This window comes from Chanos chanos, chromosome 5 (genome assembly GCF_902362185.1).
Source record: "Chanos chanos chromosome 5, fChaCha1.1, whole genome shotgun sequence".
In the NCBI taxonomy this organism is placed as follows: Eukaryota; Metazoa; Chordata; class Actinopteri; order Gonorynchiformes; family Chanidae; genus Chanos; species Chanos chanos.
Genome location: NC_044499.1, coordinates 27,370,612 through 27,394,932, shown reverse-complemented (window position 1 = coordinate 27,394,932; position 24,321 = coordinate 27,370,612). Strand labels below are relative to the sequence as shown.

At 39.3% G+C, this 24,321-nt stretch overlaps 1 protein-coding gene across 2 annotated transcripts in view; it reads right to left on the bottom strand.

The window, feature by feature from the left end:
• Positions 1-17,611, bottom strand: part of appl2 (adaptor protein, phosphotyrosine interaction, PH domain and leucine zipper containing 2) — a 49,365-nt gene extending 31,754 nt beyond the window's left edge. For both annotated transcript variants that reach the window (XM_030775483.1, XM_030775484.1), the window contains exons 1-13: positions 17,549-17,611; positions 15,271-15,369; positions 15,056-15,115; positions 14,104-14,175; positions 12,564-12,651; positions 11,049-11,090; positions 10,802-10,860; positions 10,355-10,501; positions 7,939-8,021; positions 6,729-6,881; positions 5,534-5,722; positions 4,229-4,271; positions 3,619-3,675 (exon numbers count right to left, since the gene is read on the bottom strand). In XM_030775483.1, the coding sequence (XP_030631343.1) occupies positions 3,619-3,675; positions 4,229-4,271; positions 5,534-5,722; positions 6,729-6,881; positions 7,939-8,021; positions 10,355-10,501; positions 10,802-10,860; positions 11,049-11,090; positions 12,564-12,651; positions 14,104-14,175; positions 15,056-15,115; positions 15,271-15,369; positions 17,549-17,602 (1,146 nt within the window). In that variant the 5' untranslated portion in view covers positions 17,603-17,611. The remainder of the gene's footprint in view (positions 1-3,618; positions 3,676-4,228; positions 4,272-5,533; positions 5,723-6,728; positions 6,882-7,938; positions 8,022-10,354; positions 10,502-10,801; positions 10,861-11,048; positions 11,091-12,563; positions 12,652-14,103; positions 14,176-15,055; positions 15,116-15,270; positions 15,370-17,548) is intronic.
• Between the last annotated feature and the right edge of the window lie 6,710 nt (positions 17,612-24,321).

The following is a 24,321-nucleotide window of genomic DNA, read 5'->3' as shown; positions in this document are numbered from 1 at the left end:
ATTGATTCAGGTTTGAGCACAATGGCTAAATAATCAAAGGATGAACACTTACCTAAATCAATCTCAGTACAACTGAACTGAACTGAAAATAACAGCTATACCACTCCCTCTTTTGTCCTACATTACTGACTGAAAGAACTTAGTTAGGTAGTTCATAGTTAGGAGGACAAGTTTCAACAAGTGTTGCAGTACCATCATTCTTGAGCCAGGTTTCCACAAGAAACATAAAATGCAATTTCTTTTCATAGATAAAATCACTGATTAAAAACTCTTATTTGTGAGTGATCTTACATTCAGAAGTGCCATGTTGATATTTATGTCCAACTTCATATCGATCACTGTTACTGAGATTGCAACCAGCATTAAGCCTAGGACTACGTTTTCTCTGAAAAGTAGTAATAGATAGAATGAGAGATAAAGGCAAGGCATCGGTGCAGAGGTACAGGCATGACAGTGTGGGTAGGGAGTATGGGCCTAAAGACAGTAGAAACAGTGTCCGCCTGAGTCAAAAACAATATACTAAATGCCGCGTTGGAATTGGGATCATTAAAACTGCATCTTTCATGTGATACAAGTTCACAGCTGTACAACTGAATTTATTGGAATTGGACTCATCATACGTCAATTGTTCAAAGTCTTGTGAGATTGCAGCGCAAGTTCAATATTGCTGGCTAATAAACTTGTTCTGGCACTATTTAAATGCCATCCATCCTGTGCGAACAAGTAACATCTTTTCCAGAAGCTTGTGAAGTTATCCGCAAATGGTACATTTAATGCACTACAGTAGCCCTTTAGTCAGACATGTAAATGGCAAATGTGATATGTCTCCAAAACAGACCAAGGGAATGGGACCAGAGGTGATGCATTGTTTCCCGGAGTCAAGTAGTGCGTTTATAAGGGTTTTGAAATCTACCTCCAGTTGAGGTCATAAGATCCTATATGGGCGATGATTGTAGATAAGACCAGGTGTATTGCAGTCAGCTGAGACTGACAAAGTCACGTGGATGAGTCATGAAATGTTCACTCACTCATTATCTAAGCCGCTTATCCTCATTAGGGTCGGGGGGGGGGGGGGGGGTGCTGGAGCCTATCCCAGAGCTAATAGGGCGAAAGGCGGGGAAACACTCTGGACAGGTCACCAGTCCATTGCAGGGCAGACACACAGACAAACACACATTCATACCTAGGGGTATGAATTCACCTAACCTGCATGTCTTTGGACTGTGGGAGGAAACCGGAGCTCCCGGAGGAAATCCACGCAGACACGGGGAGGACATGCAAACTCCACACAGAAAGGACCCTGGGAATCGAACCCGGGAATCGAACCCGAGACCTTCATGCTGTGAGGCAACAGCGCTACCCACCGTGCCGCCCCTCATTAAATGTTTCTCCCACTAAATGTTGTGTCCGGAGGAACTGACTCAACTGTCTGGGAACAAATGTGCCCTCTAGTTTTTTTGGCATAAGATGTTTTTGCTTTCCTTATTGCGGATCAGAGTTCATATTTTTCTGCTTGTATTTTTCCATATCCCCACTTTTAATGCAGTGTTTTTCCTTATCCACAATTCAATTAGACCATGTGAGAACCAGGGTTTATTGTTGCCACATGATGTCATAGATTTAAAAGGTATGCAGATGTTCTGACAAAAGTCTATGCATGATGTCACCGTGTCTGTGTATTCGTCCAAGGTTTTACATGACTCACTAAAAAGAGTCGGAAATATGTCGCACTAGCTCATTAATGACCTGGTCGCTGGTCTCCGGTACCTGTGTAGGTGGAATCTAGACTCCTGCTAGGATCCCTGACGTGAACTCTTTTGGGAGGTAGTATGGTCTGCATTTGACAGTCACAACAGTGCTTATGAAGAAGAGTGGAGTTGTTACGCCAGTGATCACTGATCATGAAGCATATTCCACCTCCAATTTTTGGCTAAGAGCCTCTGACCTTTCAGCCCCGAATGTTGTGAAGCCAGGAGGGGACACTACCGAATCCGGGATAGACTCATCCAGCCATGTCTCTGTTGGGCAGATCGCAGAGCAGTTCTTAAAGACCATGTCACTTTTCCCCCACATCTCTGTAGACCAGTGCCTATGGTTTTCACGCCACTAAACTCTCAAATGTAAATTCATTTTTGTAATGAGGGGTTTATGCACTGCAACCATACTGTAATATCCCTCTGTATGTAATTGTCAATGGACTGTCAATGGACTTGCTGACACAGCACGAGCATCACGGTCATCAAATGTACGCTCTCGACCACAATTTCTGACCGTATGTACTGACATCTTTCTCATACAACTAAATGCAGATGTCACTTTAGTCACTGTTCCTATTGAAACACTAGCAAGTTGAACAGTCTTTAGCTGTTTTCACATATGCACTATGGACTATGTCCATAGAATCAAGTTTGCATTTTGTCCGAAGTTGACCTTTCACACATGTAGCACACAACAGGAGACTGTCAGTGTCAGATGCCTTCTCACCTACTCGATATACTCCGTTTGGTTTAGGCGAGGGATAGCACCTGGGTAGAGCTTGCAGGAGGCAGGACATGATGCAAAAAGTACAATGTGAACATCATAGTGTTTTGTTTACAACACATTGAAAATGCCAGACGAGGCTGCCAACTTTTGTCTGATGATTTCGGTGTCAGCTGTTACCGACAGAGGTTCCTGAATCTAATTGTTTCGCCAGTTAGACATTTTCGTTGGCGTCCTCATGTAAATGACCCTTCTTCTTCACCCTCGGATGTTTGTGTTCTCCCGGTTTCACGCCAGTCACATGTTAAAAATGGCATCAACACGCCCACTTGCTCATTGTGCATTCTCCGAACTATAATCTGCTCTATTCCCACATGGACTCAATTGAACATACAACAGACTTTGGACTAGGGGGCTGGTAGAATAAAGTCCGTTTAGGATCCAATCCGACTGATTCGTATATTTGCGTTCACACATACAGCCCCTCTGGTTAGTCTAGATTATTTTAGGGTTGCAGTGCACTTGTGAAAGGGGCTTTTGTGACTGAAGCTCCTGCCATCCGTCCCCGAACAATGAACTCTCTTTCAAAGTCACTTGATCTTTTCCTATTGCCATCTTGATCCAAAATCAAGATAAACTGAGCCTTCTCAGCATTTTTATATATGCCACAGAACATGACTGGATTTTAATTGCTTAATTATACCACGCAGTACACCTGAGTGGAAGCATCTGCATTCATTATTTTTCTCCACTCATTAAGGTTTTTCCTTTAATTTGACACCCGTCTGTAGCTCAGTCTTGTTTAGTAGTATTGCAGATATGTCCCAGAGAAGATGTGCAAAAACCAGCACACAAACATGAAAAGATGAAAAAATACACTCGGACAAAAATTGAGAAATCATATTAATTGCTGAGACTGATTATGACATGGCTCAGAGTACACAGGCTGTTTCAGTAGAGCCAGCTGCAAACATACAGTCTCTTTCAGTAAAACCAGGTTCAAAGGAAATGATTAATTGGACTCTGTGTTGAGGTTCGTCACTGCTTGGTGAGGTTTGTCACTGTGTGTGTGTGTGTGTGTGTATGTGTGTGTGTGTGTGTGTGTGTGTGTGTGTGTGTGTGTGTGTGAAGGCATACCTCAGGGTTCTCAGTGAGGTAAATCTGTCTTGAAATGTTGTTCAGTGTGCAGATCCACTGTGGAATGATACAGAGATGTTTCATCAAAACCAACTCTCACCTTATCAGAGATATTTCATCAAAACCAAGTCTCAAAATATCACAGACATGTTTCATCAAAACTAAATCTCCCATCATCACAGACACGTTTCATCAAAACCAACTATCACCGCATCACATAAATGTTTCATCAAAACTAAATCTCACATTATCACAGAGATATTTCATCAAAACTAAATCCCACACTATCATTGTGACATTTCATTTACACAGTTCTCAAATGATCACAGAGATATTTCATAAAAACTAAATCTCCCATCATAACAGAGATGTTGCATCAAAACTAAATGTCATATTATCACTATGATTTTACATCAAAACCAAGTCTCAAATGATCACAGAGACATTTCATCAAAACTAAATTTCACATCATCAGAGATGTTTCATCAAAACTAAATCTTCTGTTATCTTGGAGAACCATTTACCTATACAGAAATCTTGTTTTTCTTTTCTTTTCTTTTTTTTTTTTTCATTGTGAATATGATTGTTCTTAAATCATTATTACACACACCTCTTCATATTCTCTTTTGCTCTCTGCTTGAAGAATTATAGACCTTGGAATAAAAGACAAGAAAACTTTAAACACCAACACTGTTGTACATGAAGTACACATATATGTTCATGTACGTATATAATATGTACCTCTATATAGAACTCAAACTCTGGGTAAGACAGGGAAAACCAAAATAAATCAAAATATTTTCTGATACTGATGCTGAAAATGCTGATTGTTTTCCATGATTCCTGACATGATGAATTGAACATAAAGTGGTAACTGAATTTAAAATGAATTAAAGTTTTAAACCGTGTTAGTTTTCCTCAAAAACAGTCACTTAGTGTGGCTATAATTCCAGATATTATTTTCTGAACAGAGCTTTCATATGTTGCATATATTGCTTCAGAATTGATTTCATTTAAGGTCACATTCAGTCTTTGGCCATTCTATTTTGTAAACAGTACAATAACGACTTTAAGGAAGAAATGATTCATGAACAGAGAGTTTAGTCTCCAGATTAGAGATAAAGACTATTGGTCACCATGCTTTTAAAGGCTTCACTTACCGATGAAATACCTTCCATAACATACACTAATATACTACATAATATATACTGTGTATAACATATAGAACACATATCACATATGGGCCGAGTCATATCTTCATGCTGGGATCTCTTTAGCACTGTGAGAAGTTTGACCAAAGGTAGAAACACAGCAGTTTTTAAAGGAATGTGGGTTGCTGCTTGACATTTTGGAGTTACTAACTACATTTACAAATGGTTTTCAAGTGTACAATGAATTATCTTTCTTAAAATAAGAGACAGTGAACATATTTTTTATTTTTCTTAACGATAGAAGATGCATACAGAATTATATGGAAATATTTGGTAGAAGATAACTATGTCAAAGACAAGCCCATGGCAGGGTACCTGGGCAGAAAGTGTTCAGCAGCATATGCCACTCTGCATTAAGTGTTGTGTCTGGCTCTTTAAACTTGACATTTGTCCTGTCTATTAAGCTCCTAAGACTACTATATCCATAGACTATTTCTTGTTGATGTTTTGTCAGTCAAATCAGATGTTAAAAATGACAGATAACTTTATAAATACACAGAACTCTAAGGCATGCATAGTTTTACTGATGCAGACTTACTTTGATCTTGAAATGTTCGGATGTGATTTTTGTCGGTAAGGATACTAGATAAAAGACTACTCAGATGAATCTATATTAGTAGTAAAAGCAGTAGCGGCAGCTGAGCAGAAAAAGCATCCTATTTTTGTGACGGACTCTTTGTTTCCAGCTGGCCTCTCTGACGTACGTTTTACCATTGGGAGAAGTAATCTGAAAGCAGTAACGTCTGTCCTCACACTCCACAGCCATGACGGAGCTGTTGTCCAGGTCCAGGACCATACCCCCAGCCACTGCACCTCGTGGCTGACACATCAGATTGCCACCCTGGCTGAAGAAGAAGAGCCGATCCCAGGCAGTGGTGACTAGGCCAGTTTTACTGTAAGTATGAAGAGGACACATAGATGCCTTTCATTGTCCTGGGTCAGTCTGAGTATAGCATATTCAATCAGTCAGGTAACTGAACCATAAATCCAACACAGGCTGGATGTAGTGTTTGCTTGTTTGGTGAAAAATTATAGTCTACAAAAACCTACAAGATTTCTTTTCTTTCATCCAGCAGCAGACTGTTATTGTAATTTCCATACTTTTATATTCATCTGGATTTTTTCTCTGCTTTCTTATCCCTGGATTTTTGCTGTGGAAGAATGGCTGGTTTAGGAAAGGCTACTCACACTGAATGCCTCCAATACTCTGGTGTCACATTTACAACCAGCTGTATTTCTGAAATGGGTCGTTAGTTTTGTCAACAACATGATTTACATACAATTACTGCAACATCAATGATTTAAATGAGGCAGAAGAGTCCTCAGTTTGTGGACTGTCATTGTGCAACTCAATTCAAAGCCCATGACGACTGCGTAATGATGGTTATCTGCTATGACCCTTTTCAGATCAATGCATGGCTACTTTGATATGAGAAAAACAAGTTCCTGCTCAGAGATGTCTAGAGATCAGATCTGCTTTATTTGTTTATGTTGATTCATACAGTTCAATATAACTTATCTTATTCATGAGTAATGACACCATTTCTTTTGTTTAAAATGGTTAGTTGCAAAACACTGCTGTGTTAAGCACAATGCATATATTTTCTTGTGGTGAGAAATGAAAAGAAAAAGAGAAGCCTTCAATTTATGATTAACATTTCTCTTAATTCTTGACAGAATGAATAGGGTGGAATGTTCTCTCGTACTAAGAACATGCATTCCCTGTGATTTGGCATGATGTGTCAAAAACAACAAAAAAGTTTACTTTCAAGAGCTGAGATGAAAAAAAAAAAAAAAATCCATGGTTCCCTAGTAGTCAGTTAGGCCTAACTTTACAATATGAGCCCTAAAGAGCATATTCTTGTTGCTGTATTGAGAGCAGAAAAAGGTGGCACATACTTTCGGATGTTGAGGTAGCCAGCCTTCTGGATGAGTGTGCGGTTGACTGGGTCACGGTCACAGTCTGGCATGTAGACTGTATCCTCAACAGAAAGAAGCTCTCTTTGAGACAGGCGCATGGACTCAGCCTCTGCATCCAGCTGAGCCTGAATACTGAGGAAGACAACAGAATCTGAGTTAACTCATTAGTCCATATTCACTGATAATTCATAAGTGTCTTCAAATTTCTTGTTCTTTCTCTTAGTCAGTTCAAACAGTTCATTACAGACCAAGACCCATTCTCAAGACAGAAAGCCAATAAATAGATGTAATAGATGAAGTATTATGTTGCAAATATATGAAACGAATAAAAGCAATGTAATCTTTTGTGAGGAACTGTATCACTATGTCAGTGCTTTCTAGTGAATACCTTCCAGAAGTCAGGAGGAGTTATGTGACTATTTTAGCCTCCAGGCCTTGATGGTTGGTAGGTAGTGTAATTATTTTAACCTGCTTAGACCCTGATGGTTTGTAGGTAGTGTAACTGCAAGACAACTTCATTTTACACAAAGTATTTCTGATTGAGATGAGACACTGAACCATAGTGTGTCATGCTATGAAACACAGCAGCTCCTTATTATAAGGACTAGGGCAAATATTTTTTTGAGGAGGGAACTACCCACTCTATATGTCCATTGTAGTTTTTAACTGTACAGAAATTGTTATTTATCAAAAATCACCTGTTTCAAGAGTATAATCTAATTCTCGGACAGAGGACGGTAGTGGGCATGCTAACATGCAGCAAGTGCCTTTCCTGCATGACTCATACTTTTTTCATCTTAATACTGGCATCACAGCCTTAAGGGATTTTGTGCAAAAAGCAAGAACAGAAAAAAAAAAAAAAAATGTTTCGACCATCCAATGTATCGGCCAACACTTCTGGTCTGGAAATCCCCTTTTTAATTAATCTGCTAAGTTCATTTGTATATCGGGTAAATGTCAGAATCTGTAGCAGGTCAAACAAAAATAATCCAGAAATCGACAAACATCTGATTTTAAGCCCTGAAAGTCTCCATATTCAACCTGGAGAAAGATACAATACAACATCAGTCAAACACATATTACTGCGGATAGTTCAAATCAAAGATCTTCAGCCATGATTAAAATGCGATGGGAAGCGAGAAGACCGTACTGAAGCTGTTGATTACAATCAAATGACATCAAAGCTCACCTTTGTGTCATGCTGGTGACTGAGACCAGAAAACTATCCATCTTCTTGGAGACCAGTTCCATACCTTTCTTGAAGAAGTTTATCTGAACAGAACAGACAGACACATCTGGTATGGAAGTCTTGTGGGGACTCTACAACACATTTTTTTTCCTAAAATAGAGGGGATTGGTCTGCCATGTTCTCAGATATCAACCACATGATGATTAGCCACATGATGATCAGCCACATGATGACTGTCTGTGGACTTGGTTAGGATTTTCATCCTAATGATTTTTAGCCAATGTTGTGATATTTCCCAAACAATGTAGTATTTCACAGGATGTAACTGATACAGTAGATTGGTCATGTTATAGAATTTTCATCAATTTAGCATGGCATGGCTTTCCAGTTGGTCTGCTGGTAATATTTTTTCATCCTTCATACTGAAAAATGTTACATTTGAGAGTTCAGTTTAAAACATGATCAGACATACATGAAAATAAAATGGCGATAACCTCAAAGTATGAGGGAGATAAACTACGAAGAAACTCAAAGTTAAAGACAAAATACTTTCAAGAACACTTCAGACTCTATGTAAGATATAATATTTCACTAGTTTTCACTAATATCTGGTGAAAGTGCAATCTGCTGCGAAAATTCATGGATGAAATATATGTTCAACATTGCTTCACTTAAACATCTTAATTTTGTATTATTACATGCAATTACATATTATTACATCCTTGATTCTGACTGGTCAATTACGGCATTCTACGGTCTGTTATTTCTGAATAGCAGACCGCGGCTATGAATAACAGACCGCTGCTATGGAACTATTTTTTTAGCGGAAGCGATAAAATCATTTTTACATCAGTAAAATCATTTTTAAAAACAGGATTAATGGTGATCAGCCCAATATCAAATGGACATTTGAGACATACTGAATGGTAGATAAGGTGTAGAATAAACCACTTTTATGTATTATTAGCCAGCAGACTGCTGTCAAACCACATTAAGAGACACCTACAACACAAAAATAAATACTGAGTAATCACATTTTGTTCATGGTAAGGCAGGCAATATGTAGCGTAGGCTTGGGCGGTATCTGTTTTTTCATACTGTCATACCTTCCAGACATTTTACTGAGGTATGCGGTATATGACGGTATATGACAGCATTTGTGTTATTAAAAAAAAAAAAAAAAACGGCCGCTGGTGATAGAATTCGTAGCATACGATATTGTCTAGCCTATAATGCTGTGTGTCTAATATGCAATTAGCCTACTTAGACAGGTCTTGCTGGGTTTAAATACTTATGGCACATAGAATAATGAATAGATAGGAAACGAGCGCCCTTCTTCCATAGATTCAGCATACCCTGCTGGAAGACCCGATCAGACTGCCGCGGCGGGCACCGATCAGTGGGCTGAACAGAGATGACGTGTGGGTGGTGGTGGCAGACTGGCAGTAGAATAAAATCAAGTGGCTTATAAACTGGTTTTGTAGTTGGAAGAAGTCATCTGATAAAGTTGTATTTGGCAATATTTTCATAATTCCATATCTAGTCACATTTAATTGATAAGCTAGGAGAAATTTGAGCGAAACTGCGTTAGCCATCATGCACTGTTCACTAAGGAATCGTCCGAGCGTAAACAGGGTCACCAGTGTGAAAGCTGAGCATTAGGGAAACACAGAGACAACTCCTTTTTGAAGAGTTTGAAAGATCACCCTTCGTTTACTTCAACACCACTCCACATCCTCATTGTCACAGCACACAATGTAATTACCCCCTAGGATGTATGGGAAACATAGTTAACCAATCTACAAACAGCAGCGTGAATATAACCACATACAATCATGGGCAAGATCGCCGTGACTTATATTAAATATCAGCCCTGTGTGTGAGTGATCACCACAAATAATATTTCTATAGGGTAAGTTCCCTGTTGTAATACATTCATTTCATTTTATATTTTTATAAAAAAATAGCAAATAGTACACATAACTTCATCCGAATTGGCTGGCTCACCTTTATCATCGGGACAAAACCCAAAATACTCCCAAACGGGGGCAGAAACATTTTTCTTTTTTACTAGCCATACCACTTGCACTCACCATCTTTGTTACCAGTAGACTGACCTCTGGTGGCGCTGCTGTGCACTACAATACCTCGCCTCAACACAGCATCTCCATATCAAAAAAGAGAAGCGTCTACATTTTTGATGATATTGAAACTCATACCTTTGGTATTTCTAGATACCCCGGTATACCACAATACCTTGATACCGCCCAACCCTAATGTAGCGTAATAGACAAACTGAGTGGCCAGGGCTATACCTCACTGATCATCTCAGAGGATGAAAGAAATGATAGCAGATGATGCGGCAACTAAGAACAGAATGTGAGGGCGAGTGTAAGCAGCCTTTGACTCCTCTAACCTGGGCATGCGTGTATCCCAGCATAGGCTCCAGCATTGCCACTCTCTTACGGTATTGTAGAGCATTCAAAGCACAGTAGTACTGCATGGCTGCCTGGTGCTGCTTCCTCCTGGAGTAAGCAACCTCTTTAACCACCTCCGCTTTCATCTGCACACAAAACAAACAAACACACAATGACATACATGATTTGCCAAAAAAGGCTGAGGAGAAACTTGTGATCAGAGGCAGTGTTATTCTGGCAGTGCTGAGGACTGAGTCTATAGTGAACACTTCAGTAAAGCTGTTTTAGGTCATTATATATATTTAGTATCTCTTGTTTTCAACTCCAGTAATTTTATGGAGTATTTGTGCTTCAGACATGTTTTACTACTAAGTTGTCTGCATTTAAACAGTCAAAAAAAAAAACAAAACAAAAAAAAACACCCTTGATCTGATGTTCATGCTTACCTTTTCATTTTCCTTCTTCTTAGGCAGGCGGCTGTATTTCACCATGGCTCCCTCGTGCTCTGGGGACATACATGTGGGTGTTGTGTGCATGTGCGTGTGCGTGTGTGTGGCGGGGGGTTGATATTGGCAGTGTTCGAAACTCTTTAGATTTCATGCACCATGAACAGACACAAGAGAATCTCTGGCTGTGATTAATGACTCTGAGAATATAGATGACAAATTTAAGGAAAAGCAGCTTTTAACTTACCATCACTGGCTATTCCAAATATTTCTTTCAGTGTGCTTATCTCTGAAAAGGCACAGAAATTGTTGTTGTTGTTTTTTTTCCTCAGATACAAGTCTGCAATCAAACTTTAACTGCAAATCAATCACAGACACACATAGATACATAGACATCCATGCCACACCCACATGACCTCACATCCACATAACATCACATCCACATCACATCCATATCACATCTTCATCAGATCCTCATAACATTACATTTCATTTTACATTACATTTATTTAGCTGACACATAACATCCACATCACATCTACATCATATTCACAACACACCCATATCTCACCCTCATCACACCCTCATCACACCCACATCACACACTCATCACACCCACATCACACCCACATCACACCCACATTACACCCTCATCGTACCCATATCGCACCCACATCACACCCTCACCATACCCTCACAATAACCTCATCACAACCTCATCATCACACCCACATCACATCCACATCACACCCTCATTGCACCCAGTACAAACAGTGAAAAATCAATAAAGGGACCTATGAATGCACATATTTATTTATTTACGTGTTTTTTAGATATCTGGTCTTTTTTAGCGATTCCTCTGCTAATTATTGTTGGATATTGTCTATGCTGATATTGTCTATGTAAGAAAAACTACTATGAGTCTCACAGGGGAGCTGATGTAAGGGTATATGCTACAATGGACTCTTTTTAGTACATTGCCTGTTTTCAGTAATTGATCTGAAACTTTTTTTTTTTCAGTAGGTCAATATTTTTTGTTGATTGCATTTTGATATTTGCTAAGTATGTGCAGCAGACCTCATGAAAATGGCTTTATGTCCTGTCTAGCAGATGGTCTGACATAACAATGCCTGTGAGAAAGTGTATATATTCTATATGTATGCAATAGCTTGTACCATATTTTACACGGCATATTTGGCTGTTCACTGTCAAAAACTGCCAATCATTCATGACACCGTAACCCCAGGTAATTTGAATGCATTTAGAGTCATAACGAAAAAACAACAACTAAAACAACTAATCTACAGTTTCGAACCCTATCTGAGGTAATGTCAAATGCTGCAGTAAGGGTTATGAGGGGCTGAGCTTCCCCATTAATCCAATTACTCATTTTCCATCAGTGAGAAGCCACTGCTTGAATTAGAGAACAGCACTTATTGATAGTGCAGTGTCCCTGTGTGGAGATCCACCTCTACAGACTAAATGAGTAAGTATATGACTATAAGACAAAATGAGTAAGTATATGACCAAATGAATGTTTTCCTGAAATTCCAAATGTATTCATTTTCGATCAGTATACTTGTCTTGTGCATTTATTTCCTTTTTAATAAAATATTTCATTTACTCTTTATTTTATTTATTTATTTTTGTCTTGGCACTCTCGGTACTCCACACTGTTGTGCCACCTAAGAGCAAAGAAGCTTGAATGGACACATACGCAATTCTTAAAAAAATCTACTTCCGGCTACAGAAAGTGTCGTACCTGTGAGGTCTTTCTCTCTGAACTGGATCATAGGAAACACCATCCTGTCCGCCATCTGCGTAGCCAGCTCAGAATGAAGTGCATTCAACTGAACAAAAAGATGGGATAAAGACTGGTTTAAAACTACCACACTGGACTGAAGAACATAAACAGACCCTTACAATACCCCACAAATACAAATATCCCCATTTTAACCGCTATCATCAATTGTTATATTAATTTCCCTTCACATTTCCCACTGTGGAGTGAATGTAAAATTGTAAGATTCCTTTTGGACCTGGTCACTGATCTGAGAAACTACACTTGCAGCTTAAATAGATGTACTCAAGGAACTCTGGAGGCAAAGGCTTGAGCATAGGTAGACTGAGTTAGCATATCAGTGATGTGAATAGGTTGTGCTTGAAGTTGGAAGTAAACATCAGAAGCTTAATAAGAACAATATTCTGACTGATACCATTACATATTATAACCTCTATATTGTCCATATACAAAAAACAACATACAGAAATCATTATATATGAATAAAAGAGCCGATTGCTGTATTTCAAAGTTATCTTCTTGTACTGCTTTGCTTCTATCAAACAGTATGTCTAAACCTCATCATTTATCAAATGCCACAGAAAATCAAGTCAGAGTCACAACAGATCACAGAACACATATTACAGAGGATACACCTTTTCTAGACATCAGGAAAGCGTATGCTCCTCTATTTTAGCTTTTAATTGGACACAGGTTATTACTGCAAGAGAAAGAAGTTATTAATCTACAGACAATGAACCAGCTGTGAACAATGCACTCGTGGGAAAGCCACAGACTAGAAGAACTTCTGACTGGTCAGATGACTAAGGGAACATTAATGACTGGCCAGAGTTCTCAGTGAAGCTTTTTGAGATTCAACATAGCACATTTGCTTAGAATCACTCTTTTACAATACACGAATATTACTGACAGAAAATTCTATGCAGAAATTTACAGCTCCACAAATAAATGGCATGAGCAGGTGGCAGATTGGTTTGGTCAAACCCCAGCCAACACCTGTCTGCGCACTTGTTTAGTCAAGCCCTGGCCGACACTGGTTTATTTGGCTTCCATAAAGGTGAACTGATCTTGAAAGCTTGGCCAACAAGGGCCATCTGCTTAACCACCCACCCTAGCCCGGCTAGCCCAGAATGTAATCTCTACCTACCGCCAACTGAGTTTGCCAGCTGTCCACACACACACACACACATGCAATGCTTAAACAACAACATTCCACTACAGCTCCCCACAACAGCCATACACAAACATTCAGAATGGAGGGGGAAATTTTCATATCACAATAAACATCTATCATCCATCAGAACCAGTTAGCCATATACATCTCCCTTGCCTTTGGCTGATAAGCTTCGACTAAACCAAGTGGGAAAACAGTCCTGGTAAGCATGAACCCTTCAGCTTCAGATGACTAGTGCTTACAAAGGCCAAGCAGTAGGTAAAAAAATTAATTCACAAGTCAATGAAGGAACTCTTTATGAAGGTTTTAATTTGATGTTATCCGTACCTCTTCCACTGTTTTGGCAAAGTGTTGCAGCGTGGTGATAACCTCCTCATCTCCCTTACCCAGGGCAAAATTCTGCAAGACACAGCACAGTAACATCAGTCCAGCCAATTACTCCTTATCCAAACTCAGTCTCTGAAGTCAAAGTTGCTGAAAAAATTCAGCACAGAACATTACATTAAACCCTGACATTTCCACTAACATTAAGACCACCAGGAGCTCATGTAAATGCGTAATGTGTAAGCTTTCAGCTAAGGCTTTCCATGACTTTTCCTAGAAGTCTGTGATAAAATCAGTGTACAAAATAAAATGACATGATAAATAAACAAAATATGGTGCTCTTATTGCAAGCAATTCTTTGATTCTTTGTTTTATTCCAGGCAATTCTGTGTTTCTGCATATTTTTGGTCTGCTGCTTCAGTAAAACTTCTGAGAAGTCAATGTTGTTGTTGGGGATACATCGGCGACATCAACAATATATCTGTACTAAATATTTGTGTTTTACCAATACAGATCTGCTCTCATTCTAGATCTGCTTTCATCTTTGTTATGGGATAATGTGCAAAAATGTATACAGAAACGTATTTTGGTGTTGTCACTGTCCTCATGGTCTTTGTAGGTATGAGTGAAGCTGTTTGAGCTCGGATGATAAATGATGGAGTCAAAGAGTACACTGTCTTTCACTTTTTCAATAAGATTCTTCTTTTATTTTTACCATATCAGTTTTCATCTTCTGTTGTAAATATGAGGAATAATTAGTCACTAATATTTCAATCTGTGCAATCTAATGGATTGCTTGTGGTTTATGAATCAGGTGAAAGATGGTCTGAAAACCCTGACTCCTCCATGAGTGGCTTAACTGTACTTAAAAGAGTAGGAAGCCATAATAGTGGTTTTTCTTTGTCTTTCAGTGACAAGATCGTGTTATTTCTCACAGATGAGTGCCTGGGCCCACCTGCTTCTCATACTCCAGCAGCTGCTTGGAGAGCTGCTCAGTGGCAAGTGCCATCTCATTCTAAAACCAAACACAACCGATACAGTTAATCAATAACAGCACAACACACATCACACATACATATCCAAAAGAAACAATGTTTCAGACTTTTATGACAGCAGCAGGAAAACTCGATGTGAGTGTGTCAACAATCTGTGTATAGAGAGAAATTGTACCTGGGCTCCAAACACCCTCTGCATTGACTCCAACAATTGATTGGTGTAGCTTGTGAGGGTCCCAGCGTCCTCCTCAAACACACTAAGCAAGGACCGGGTCTGAGAGCACGAACAATACACAAAAGTGACACAGACACATACACACAACATAAGACTTGCTGGTATTTTTAGAAACAGTTAGCTCCAATTTCAGTGCAAACAGCCCCTCTCCTTAGCATAAATTCACCTTCTTTGTCCACATTTGTATCACAATCATTAAGTGAACTATGTCATGGGTTATTTGTGCTTTTCTATGCTTTTGAAACTTAAGCTTAATTTAATGTGTGGTGTTCTTATGGTGTTCAATTACAGTCACAGGAACAGGACAAAAATGCAAAGATGAATGAAAATGTATACTGTATTATGGACTTGATGATGTCATAAAAGTGGAATTAATTCAAACTTTTAATTTTAGAAATATCATTATTTTCTGTTACATACATTCACAAGTTCTGCTATGAAGTTGAAAAAAATGTTAAATGTTGGTTTGCCATGGAAATTCAGCACAGAACATTACATTAAACCCTGACATTTCCACTAACATTAAGACCACCAGGAGCTCATGTAAATGCGTAATGTGTAAGCTTACTTTATCACCAAAAAAGGAGCACCTACATTGAAGTAAAGCTAGATGAGCTCAAAAACATGTGAGGTTACATACAGTTGATTCCAGAGTACACTAACTCATTAATTTAGTTTTATTAATTACGTTTATTGTAGCTCAGCGTGTATTCACTTGAAATGAATAGATGTCTACTTTTGCACTTTTTTGTAACTGCAATAATAACATATTGAGTAAGAGTAAATATTGAGAAAAACAAAAAAACCTTAAACTGGCCATGCTGCGCTTTATTAATGCTAATGCTAATGGACAAAGGAGGTCTATTAGTCTGTCAAACATGTTTAGACACGTTATGAGAACGTTATTACGGTTTAATGCAATTTTTCTGTAAGAAGATTTCTTCAACATTATATTGTCTTGGCTAAACCTAAATTTAGTAAATTAGTATCCGTGTCATATTTCTTTTCTTCAAGAACAGGTGAGTCAAGATGGCTTAGGTGCGGCTGAATGACAAACACCTGGACGTAAATGTGCAGAAAAAGTGTTTGGAAAAGTAACAGTTGTAGCCATTACAATTATGGCATGACATCTGACACACAATTCCGGGAGATCCTTTGTTTCTAGGACGCAAATTTAGTTCGAAAGAAGTGAAATTCCTGAGAGGGCTGGTGTTAAATAGTGCTCAAAACATGGGGTCCCACTTGCTACTTTCCACACGTGGTGAAAGTCATTCACTGATTGAATACAAACAAGAAAACACAATAAAAAAATATATATTCCGCTGGTAGCGATTGCAGACTAAAGTAGGCTCGTGGTTGTCTTTCTCTGTTGAAAGGTTCGCGTATGAGTCACAGGCTGGATAGCCTACACGAACGTGCACAACACCGCACTAATAACCATTCCTTGTGGAGAAAACCTTACATTAGACTTGGCCACCTTATAGCTTCCGATTCTTGCCTTTGTAATTGAAATAAGAAACAGTCAAATGTTTCTAATAATTCGCTGCAGTCTCAGAATAGGCCAATTATGTATTTCTCGTAAACATAACTTGTTGTTTCGACACAATGATTAATTCGTCGTACAGAAACACGAGAGAGAGTCTCTTCGGTGACTGCTCTATCTATGGCAGATAAAAGTAGGTTCGCTTTGCATTAGGCAACACAGATGCATCTTTCGGTGGCTTAATTTCAATGGACTCCAATACATGTAACCCCTCCCACAACATGAACTTCATACAGGCCTCATGATGGAGCAATCTAACGAATGCAGTTCAAGACTCTTGAGAGACGGAGGCAAAATCAGCTAAGTGTTACTTATGACATTAACAGCAACGCGACTGCAATAGCTCCACTATTAATTGTAATTTCGTAAACAACGGCGCTATGGGATGCTACGGAGGCGATAGTGTTGCTAATATGAAAATTCATATATTAAGCGTATCTCTAGTTATATATAAGATGCAGCATTAGAATATTTTTATACTATCTTTACTTACTTAACGTAGTTTGAATTTATCCCACACAAAGCAGGATTACGGCACGACATAGCACAGCAGCAGCCTCAGTCTGGTCTGGTCAATAAACCTAAAATACAGTCTGCTCGGGACACGTACTAAGTAAGCACTTGAGCATAGAGGGTTCTTTTAAAAACGATGCTACATATAAGCATGGAATATACCTGAGGACTATCCTGTAAGGCTTCCTCCAGGAGCAATTTATTGGCGGCCGGCATGTTGTTGACATACAGTTCGAGTTTATTCAGTAGGCAATGAGAACTCTCTTTCCCAGAGAGCAGTAAGCGGTGACGCGTACTTACCAGTAGGTTATTTGCGGGCGGTGGCAGTTAAAGCAGCCGCTGTCATAGACAATGGCCTATTGTAGTCTAATTCACCGGTTTGCGAAAACTCAGTAGATGCTCTTCAACATTTATCTTAAAATCTTTTCTGTATTTTTGTGATTGCTGACTGACTAGCTGTAGCTTCTTGAGTATACCCTAGTGGAAATTCCAGTTGAAAACCAGTAGAAAATCCCAGTAGGAAACCAATTGAAAACCAGTAGAAAACCAATAGCAATTTCAACTGGTTTCTACTGGTTTTTATAGGGAAATTGAAACACATTCAACTGGTTTCTACTGGAATGCCCAGTAGGAAAACCAATAGAAATTTCTACTGGAATGTATTGGTCTGAACTGGTCTCAGATGGTCTGTATTGGTTTTAGCTGGAGACAACTGGGTTATTGAGTTCACGTGAACTCACGTGGTGTGTGAAATGTTACAGTTGGTATTTAAATGGATTAAACTAATTTCAATTGGTGGAACCTGGAATTATAGTGAATACATCACTGCATGTAATTTATGTTTTAACAGTTTACTTCCACCACGTCCACACAGGCTGAGAACACACTCACCTTTGTATACTGCAATATACACCTTGATAATAACAATTTAACAGAGAATACTGAAATACAGGCAACAAGTAAATGTATAAGGAATGCCTTTATTGTCATCGTAAATGTACAACGAGAGTCAGAGTCCCAAGCAACATAGAAGGAATTAAAATATAACTACAAAATGTAAACATAAAGAAAATATAGAAACATAAAAATACGAATATAAAATCATTTTTAAGTGGCAGTGCAGCACCTCAGGAAATGTTTTGTTTGATTGATTTAATAGGCTATACAGTACGTTGGAGGATGGAAATTTCTAAACATTTAAACGACAGTGTCAAATTCTAGGCTACTTAATAGGCCTAAACCAGGCATACAACATTCGCTGGTAATGGTACAATACAGAATTTCACTTTTAAAATCATACTTTTTCGTTCTTAATGGCGGTGACCTCCCATCCAGCCCTGCCTTTGTCGTTCTTAATAGCGGTGACCTCCCTGATGGGCGACGCTGTTTCTGTCCTTATTTCGGGGAGGGGGCCTCTTGTTCTCCGCTGTCGTAGCGAGTTCTCGATCTAATTAGAACGATCATAGTTCTTAGAACGCCGTTTTGAGGGGCTTTTTTTAGCTCCTACTTCAGGGCAGGTACTTTCGCAGCGCAATAGAAACATTGGGTGACGTTGTGTACGGCGATTGGTCCAAACTTCGGTATTCGGTGGTTGCAACCACCATTTTTAAAAATTTGTGTAAAATATTATAAAGCAGGACGTCTTAAATTTAGTTTTTGATACTCGGGTCTTAAAATGTCTGGAATTGTAGGAGGGCAGGCATGTTCATGTTCAGTTTGCTGTTTTATTTTACCGGTATTTTATTTCCCACAACAATTGTCATTTCCATAATATCCAATCCTTAGTGGAAATTCCAATTGAAAACCAGTAGAAAACCAATAGCAATTTCAACTGGTTCCTATTGGTTTTTATAGGGAAATTGAAACACATTCAACTGGTTTCATAACTGGTTTCTACTGGAATGCCCAGTAGAAAAACCAATAGAAATTTCTACTGGAATGTATTGGTTTGGTTCCAGTTGAAAAACAACTGATAGAAACTGCTGGTCTCAAGTGGTCTGTATTGGTTGAACTGGTCTCAGATGGTCTGTATTGGTTGAACTGGTCTCAAACGGTCTGTATATGCAATCTGTATACACACTTTGATAATAACAATTTGACAGAGAATACTGAAATACAGGCAACAAGTAAATGTATAAGGAATACCTTTATTGTCATCGTAAATGTACAACGAGATTCAGGGTGCAGTACCAAGCAACATAGAAGGAATTAAAATATAACTACAAAATGTAAACATAAAGAAAATATAGAAACATAAAAATACGAATATAAAATCATTTTTAAGTGGCAGTGCAGCACCTCAGGAAATGTTTTGTTTGGTTGATTTAATAGGGTATACAGTACATTGGAGGATGGAAATTTCTAAACATTTAAAAGACAGTGTCAAATTCTAGGCTACTTAATAGGCCTAAACCAGGCATACAACATTCGCTGGTAATGGTACAATATAGAATTTCACTTTTAAAATCATACTTTTTCGTTCTTAATGGCGGTGACCTCCCATCCAGCGCTGCCTTTGTCGTTCTTAATAGCGGTGACCTCCCTGATGGCGACGCTGTTTTCTGTCCTTATTTCGGGGAGGGGGCCCTCTTGTTCTCCGCTGTCGTAGCGAGTTCTCGATCTTTGGCTGCATTATATAAAATCCGTAACTATGTACTCACTAAACGCATTAACAGCAGCAGGCATACTCAATATAAAGCCGTATCTACAAACAGCTGTTATCTAGCCAGCCTAATGTTATGGTTAACTAAAAACGAACAGTAGCAAGCGTGTGCTACATTGAAATATACAGTCTCAACGGGGACACACAGGAACTGATTTGGTAACGTTATCACCTGTCTTTAACTATAGTTATAACTATCAATATAACTCTACTAGCATACAAGCCCACGAAGTGAGTACTTGTTTTTGTCATATGTAAAAGCTAACCCTTGTGGAAATTCCAGTTGAAAAACCAGTAGCTAGTCTATTGGGATGAACTGGTCTCTAATGGTCTGTACTGGTTTCAACTGGTTCCAACTGGGTTTTCAGATTCTATTGGTTTGCCCAGTTAAGAATACCAGTTGAAACCATTTAAAACCCATTCAGACCAACAGAGCCATGGGCAGTGGCTGCTCCACCAGTTCCACCCAGTTGAAACCAATAGGATGTAACTGGTGCTGTCTGCTATTTATTTCAACTGGAAACAATTGGTCTCAACTGCAAACCCAATACCTGCACTTGGTGAGAAAGTGCTGCACATTGAGAATGCACTCAAAGATAATGATATATAATGGAATGGATAGCTTGATTTATCAATTAGCAGTACACAATTGCATCAAGGAGAATACGTTTTTCATGGAAATAGGCCTACATTTCATATGGAAATGTCAAGTCATTTGTTTAATGTTTTAACTGTTAGCAGTACACAATTGCATTAAGGAGAATACGTTTTTCATGGAAATAGACCTACATTTCATATGGAAATGTCAAGTCATTTTTTTAATGTTTTAACCGTTAGTGTTTCTTTCGTATTCAATTTAAAACACTCATTTTTACAGCTGCATATTGCTTAAAGACAGTTTTCTGCTTTCTTATAGGTCAATCTTATCCAGCTATGGACTGATCAAAGTGCACACACTGTTTATTTGGACATGATCATTTTTTATTCAAACAATTGTATTGCTCGAACAATCAGTCTTTTTCATGATGATTAGGAAATGTACAGACATACATTTTGTCACTAAACTCAAGTAGTAAACACTTGCCAACAATGTCACTAGGCAGCACAACACAATTATGTTCTGATCGACTGATGCACGTTATGTGGGGGGTGCCTGCAAAGACTTTGTTGCGATGTACACTGAAAAGTTTAACAAGGAGCATAACCTCTGAATGATGTGTAGATGTGTAAATCTTTAGTATTTCACCAAACCGTCCACCAGACAACTGTACAACTGTGTTGTTTGTTTTGATGCACCTTTTGTAGCCAACGCTGTCAAGCCTTTGACCATTGTAGACCAGTCTCTTATGCACTACCACAGCTGATACTGCCCTACCGCTCTTTTGAAAGAGCTCCCTCTCTTCACTGCTGAGTGTATATGGATAGCCCTCTCCTAAAACTGTAGTGCCATGACGCTCCTCAGCCACTTGTAATTGGGGGTAAGAAGTTAGGTTGACACAGAATTTCATTATGTCATGGTGGACTGTGAAAATTTCAGAAAACAAGGTTATTGTATTGCGTAGCACAAATTTGTCGACAATTTGAGTTGCTACACCTCTTGTTCCTTTAACACGTTTCAAAATCTCTCCATTTGCTGACTCAAAGACAAAAGCGGAATGTGCCCAAAGAGGCCCCCATAGCTTAACACTTTTTGCGAGGTGAAGGAGTGAGTGCACATTTGATGTCATTTGTTCCTCATTATAAAGCTCCTGAACCCAAAACACAAACTCAAGTAAGAGGACATCAGCTTCATTTATATCCTTTGGGAAGATGCTGGACTTTAGCAAGAGATAAATGGCTTGGACTAATTCGGCAAAATGCTTTACGTACTTTGAAGGCAGAATTCCATTCAAACAAGGCAAACAGTAAAACAGCAACCAAGTACGCCACTCAGAGGCTTTCCAGAATTTACGCTCCTTCGCTGATCTGGGTTACCGTGAAATATTTCTCGGCAGGTGAATAGAAAGCAGTCTTGAGTCTATCAATTGTAAGTGACTTGGAGCACCAATGTAAAAAATTTCTTCCCACTGAACTAAACCAGAGCTCAGCTATTTGCTTAGTTACACCAAGAAGAGTGCAGTGCATGTAGTCTGGTGTGAAACCCCAGACTATGTTGAAATGTGGTACATTTATAAGTGGTGTTGGACCTTTGACACCCTTATAACTGACCCTGCATTGGAGAGCCTTCTCCATGTGCCTCAGCATTTCTCTTTCAGTTCTGTCAGGGTGGTCGGATTCAGAAATAGGGTATTTCGCTTGCCCTGCTACCAGTTTCCCTGGGTGATAGCACCAACTACATCCAAAGTAACCAAAGTAACCACAAGTAAGCATAGCGGGCCTGGCCACCGAATCAACTACACAACACAAACCTACTACTTTAGATATGACCACTTGTTTAGACTTAGCCAGCCACCTAACTCCACTTTCTGCCAGGGTTTTAGCATCCTCAACAAAATGATGGAGGAAACTACTCATTTTAGGATGCCCTTTCCCAAACCACAGACAAGCCAGAGCCATGTGTTTTCCTCTCTCTTTTGGCAGCAGCTCATTTATCATCACATGTATTGGCCAAATTGAAAATGCGGAGGAGTTGAAAACTGGGCTGCCATCACTGTTGAATGTGTAAGAGAAGTTATGTTCCTTATTCAAGACTGCCCCAGGACCTGATAACTTCTTGTACAGCCCACCATCTAATATGTCTGAAATTGCCCCATTTGTGTTTCTGTTAGTTTTGTAATTTAAAAGACCTGTGCCATCTAGCTGTTCCAGGATGCACTGAATTTGTGGAGCAAGGGGAACACTAATGAAGAAATTTTTTTGCTTGAGATCCTGTGTTTTACACATACTATGTGTCAGGGTTCCTGCATGAACTATTTCCCCTGTTGTGCCCCTGCTGGCCATGTTGGAGTTAGCTGTCATTTGTTTTTGGTTTTGTCATGTGCTTTTGTTTATTTTGGTTTTCCATGTGCCCTGGCCCCGCCCCTCACTTGTCATTGTGCTCACCTGTGTCTCGTTGAAGTTGTAATTAGTCTGTCTATTTAAACCCTGCCTGTTCTACCCTTTGTTTGTCAGTTCGCACCGCTTTCCACAGTGTGTCGTGCTAGCCTTTTGTTATCCTGATTGTCTTCTGTTCTTGACCTCTGCCTGTTTTTTGACTTTGTTTGCCTGTTGGATTTTGCCTCTTCTGCCTGCCTGCCTTGCCCTGCACCTGGTTTTGAATCTTTTGCCTGTCTCTGGAATTTGCCTTTGCTTTCCGTTTTTGGATTGTTCACTTGCCTCTGACTGCTCTGTGGTATGACCCCTGCTTGTTTTTTGGATTCCGATTTCGGTCAAGTGTATTGAAAGACTTTTGCCTGGCAAAATAAACATCTCATTAATTTCAGTGAGTCTGCAACTGAGTCCCCTGTTTTCCCTGACACTATGGCACTGAGGACATTCCACCTCTCTCATTCCACTAGACCCTTGCGTGCCTATATAAGACTTACAAAAACTGCAGTAGAAATGGAATTTTACCTGGTCTGAAGCTTTCCCAAACACTTTCTGGAATAAATGTTTGGAACTTGCAAGTACATCCATGCCAAACAACACATTGATGAGCTGCAAAAGGTCAATAATCGCAACTCCACTAAGGCCATGTCTCATGGCAAATGAAAGTACCAGCAGGAGAGCCTCAGCTTTTGTCACACGAACAGAATCACACAATGGTTGGTTCATGTTTGGTAGGCTTCCAAAGATGTGAAATGGATCATGTCCTGTCGCACGAGTTGAAGCATCCTCAACTGAATCATCACTGTCACTGCCACTACTGTTGTCACTGGCCCTGTCATGAGGGGACTGATCTTTGTCAGGCCATGAGTCTTCATCATGATCCTATGCAGGGGAGATATGAGAAGGAATGATTTAAATGGGATTTACACAAAACATGTTGGGGACACATATTAGTAACAGAGCATACCACAGAGGCAACACCATGAGGGCCTTGATCTTCATCACACCATGGGTCTTCATCATGACCATGTGGAGGAGAGATACACAAGTCTTCATCATGATCCTGTGCAGGGGAGATATGAGAAGGAATGACTTAAACAGGATTCACACAAAACTTGGTAGCATGTTGGGGACCCATATTAGTAACAGAACATACCACAGAGGCACCACCATGAGGGCCCTGATCTTCATCACACCATGGGTCTTCATCATGACCATGTGGAGGAGAGATACACAAGTCTTCCTC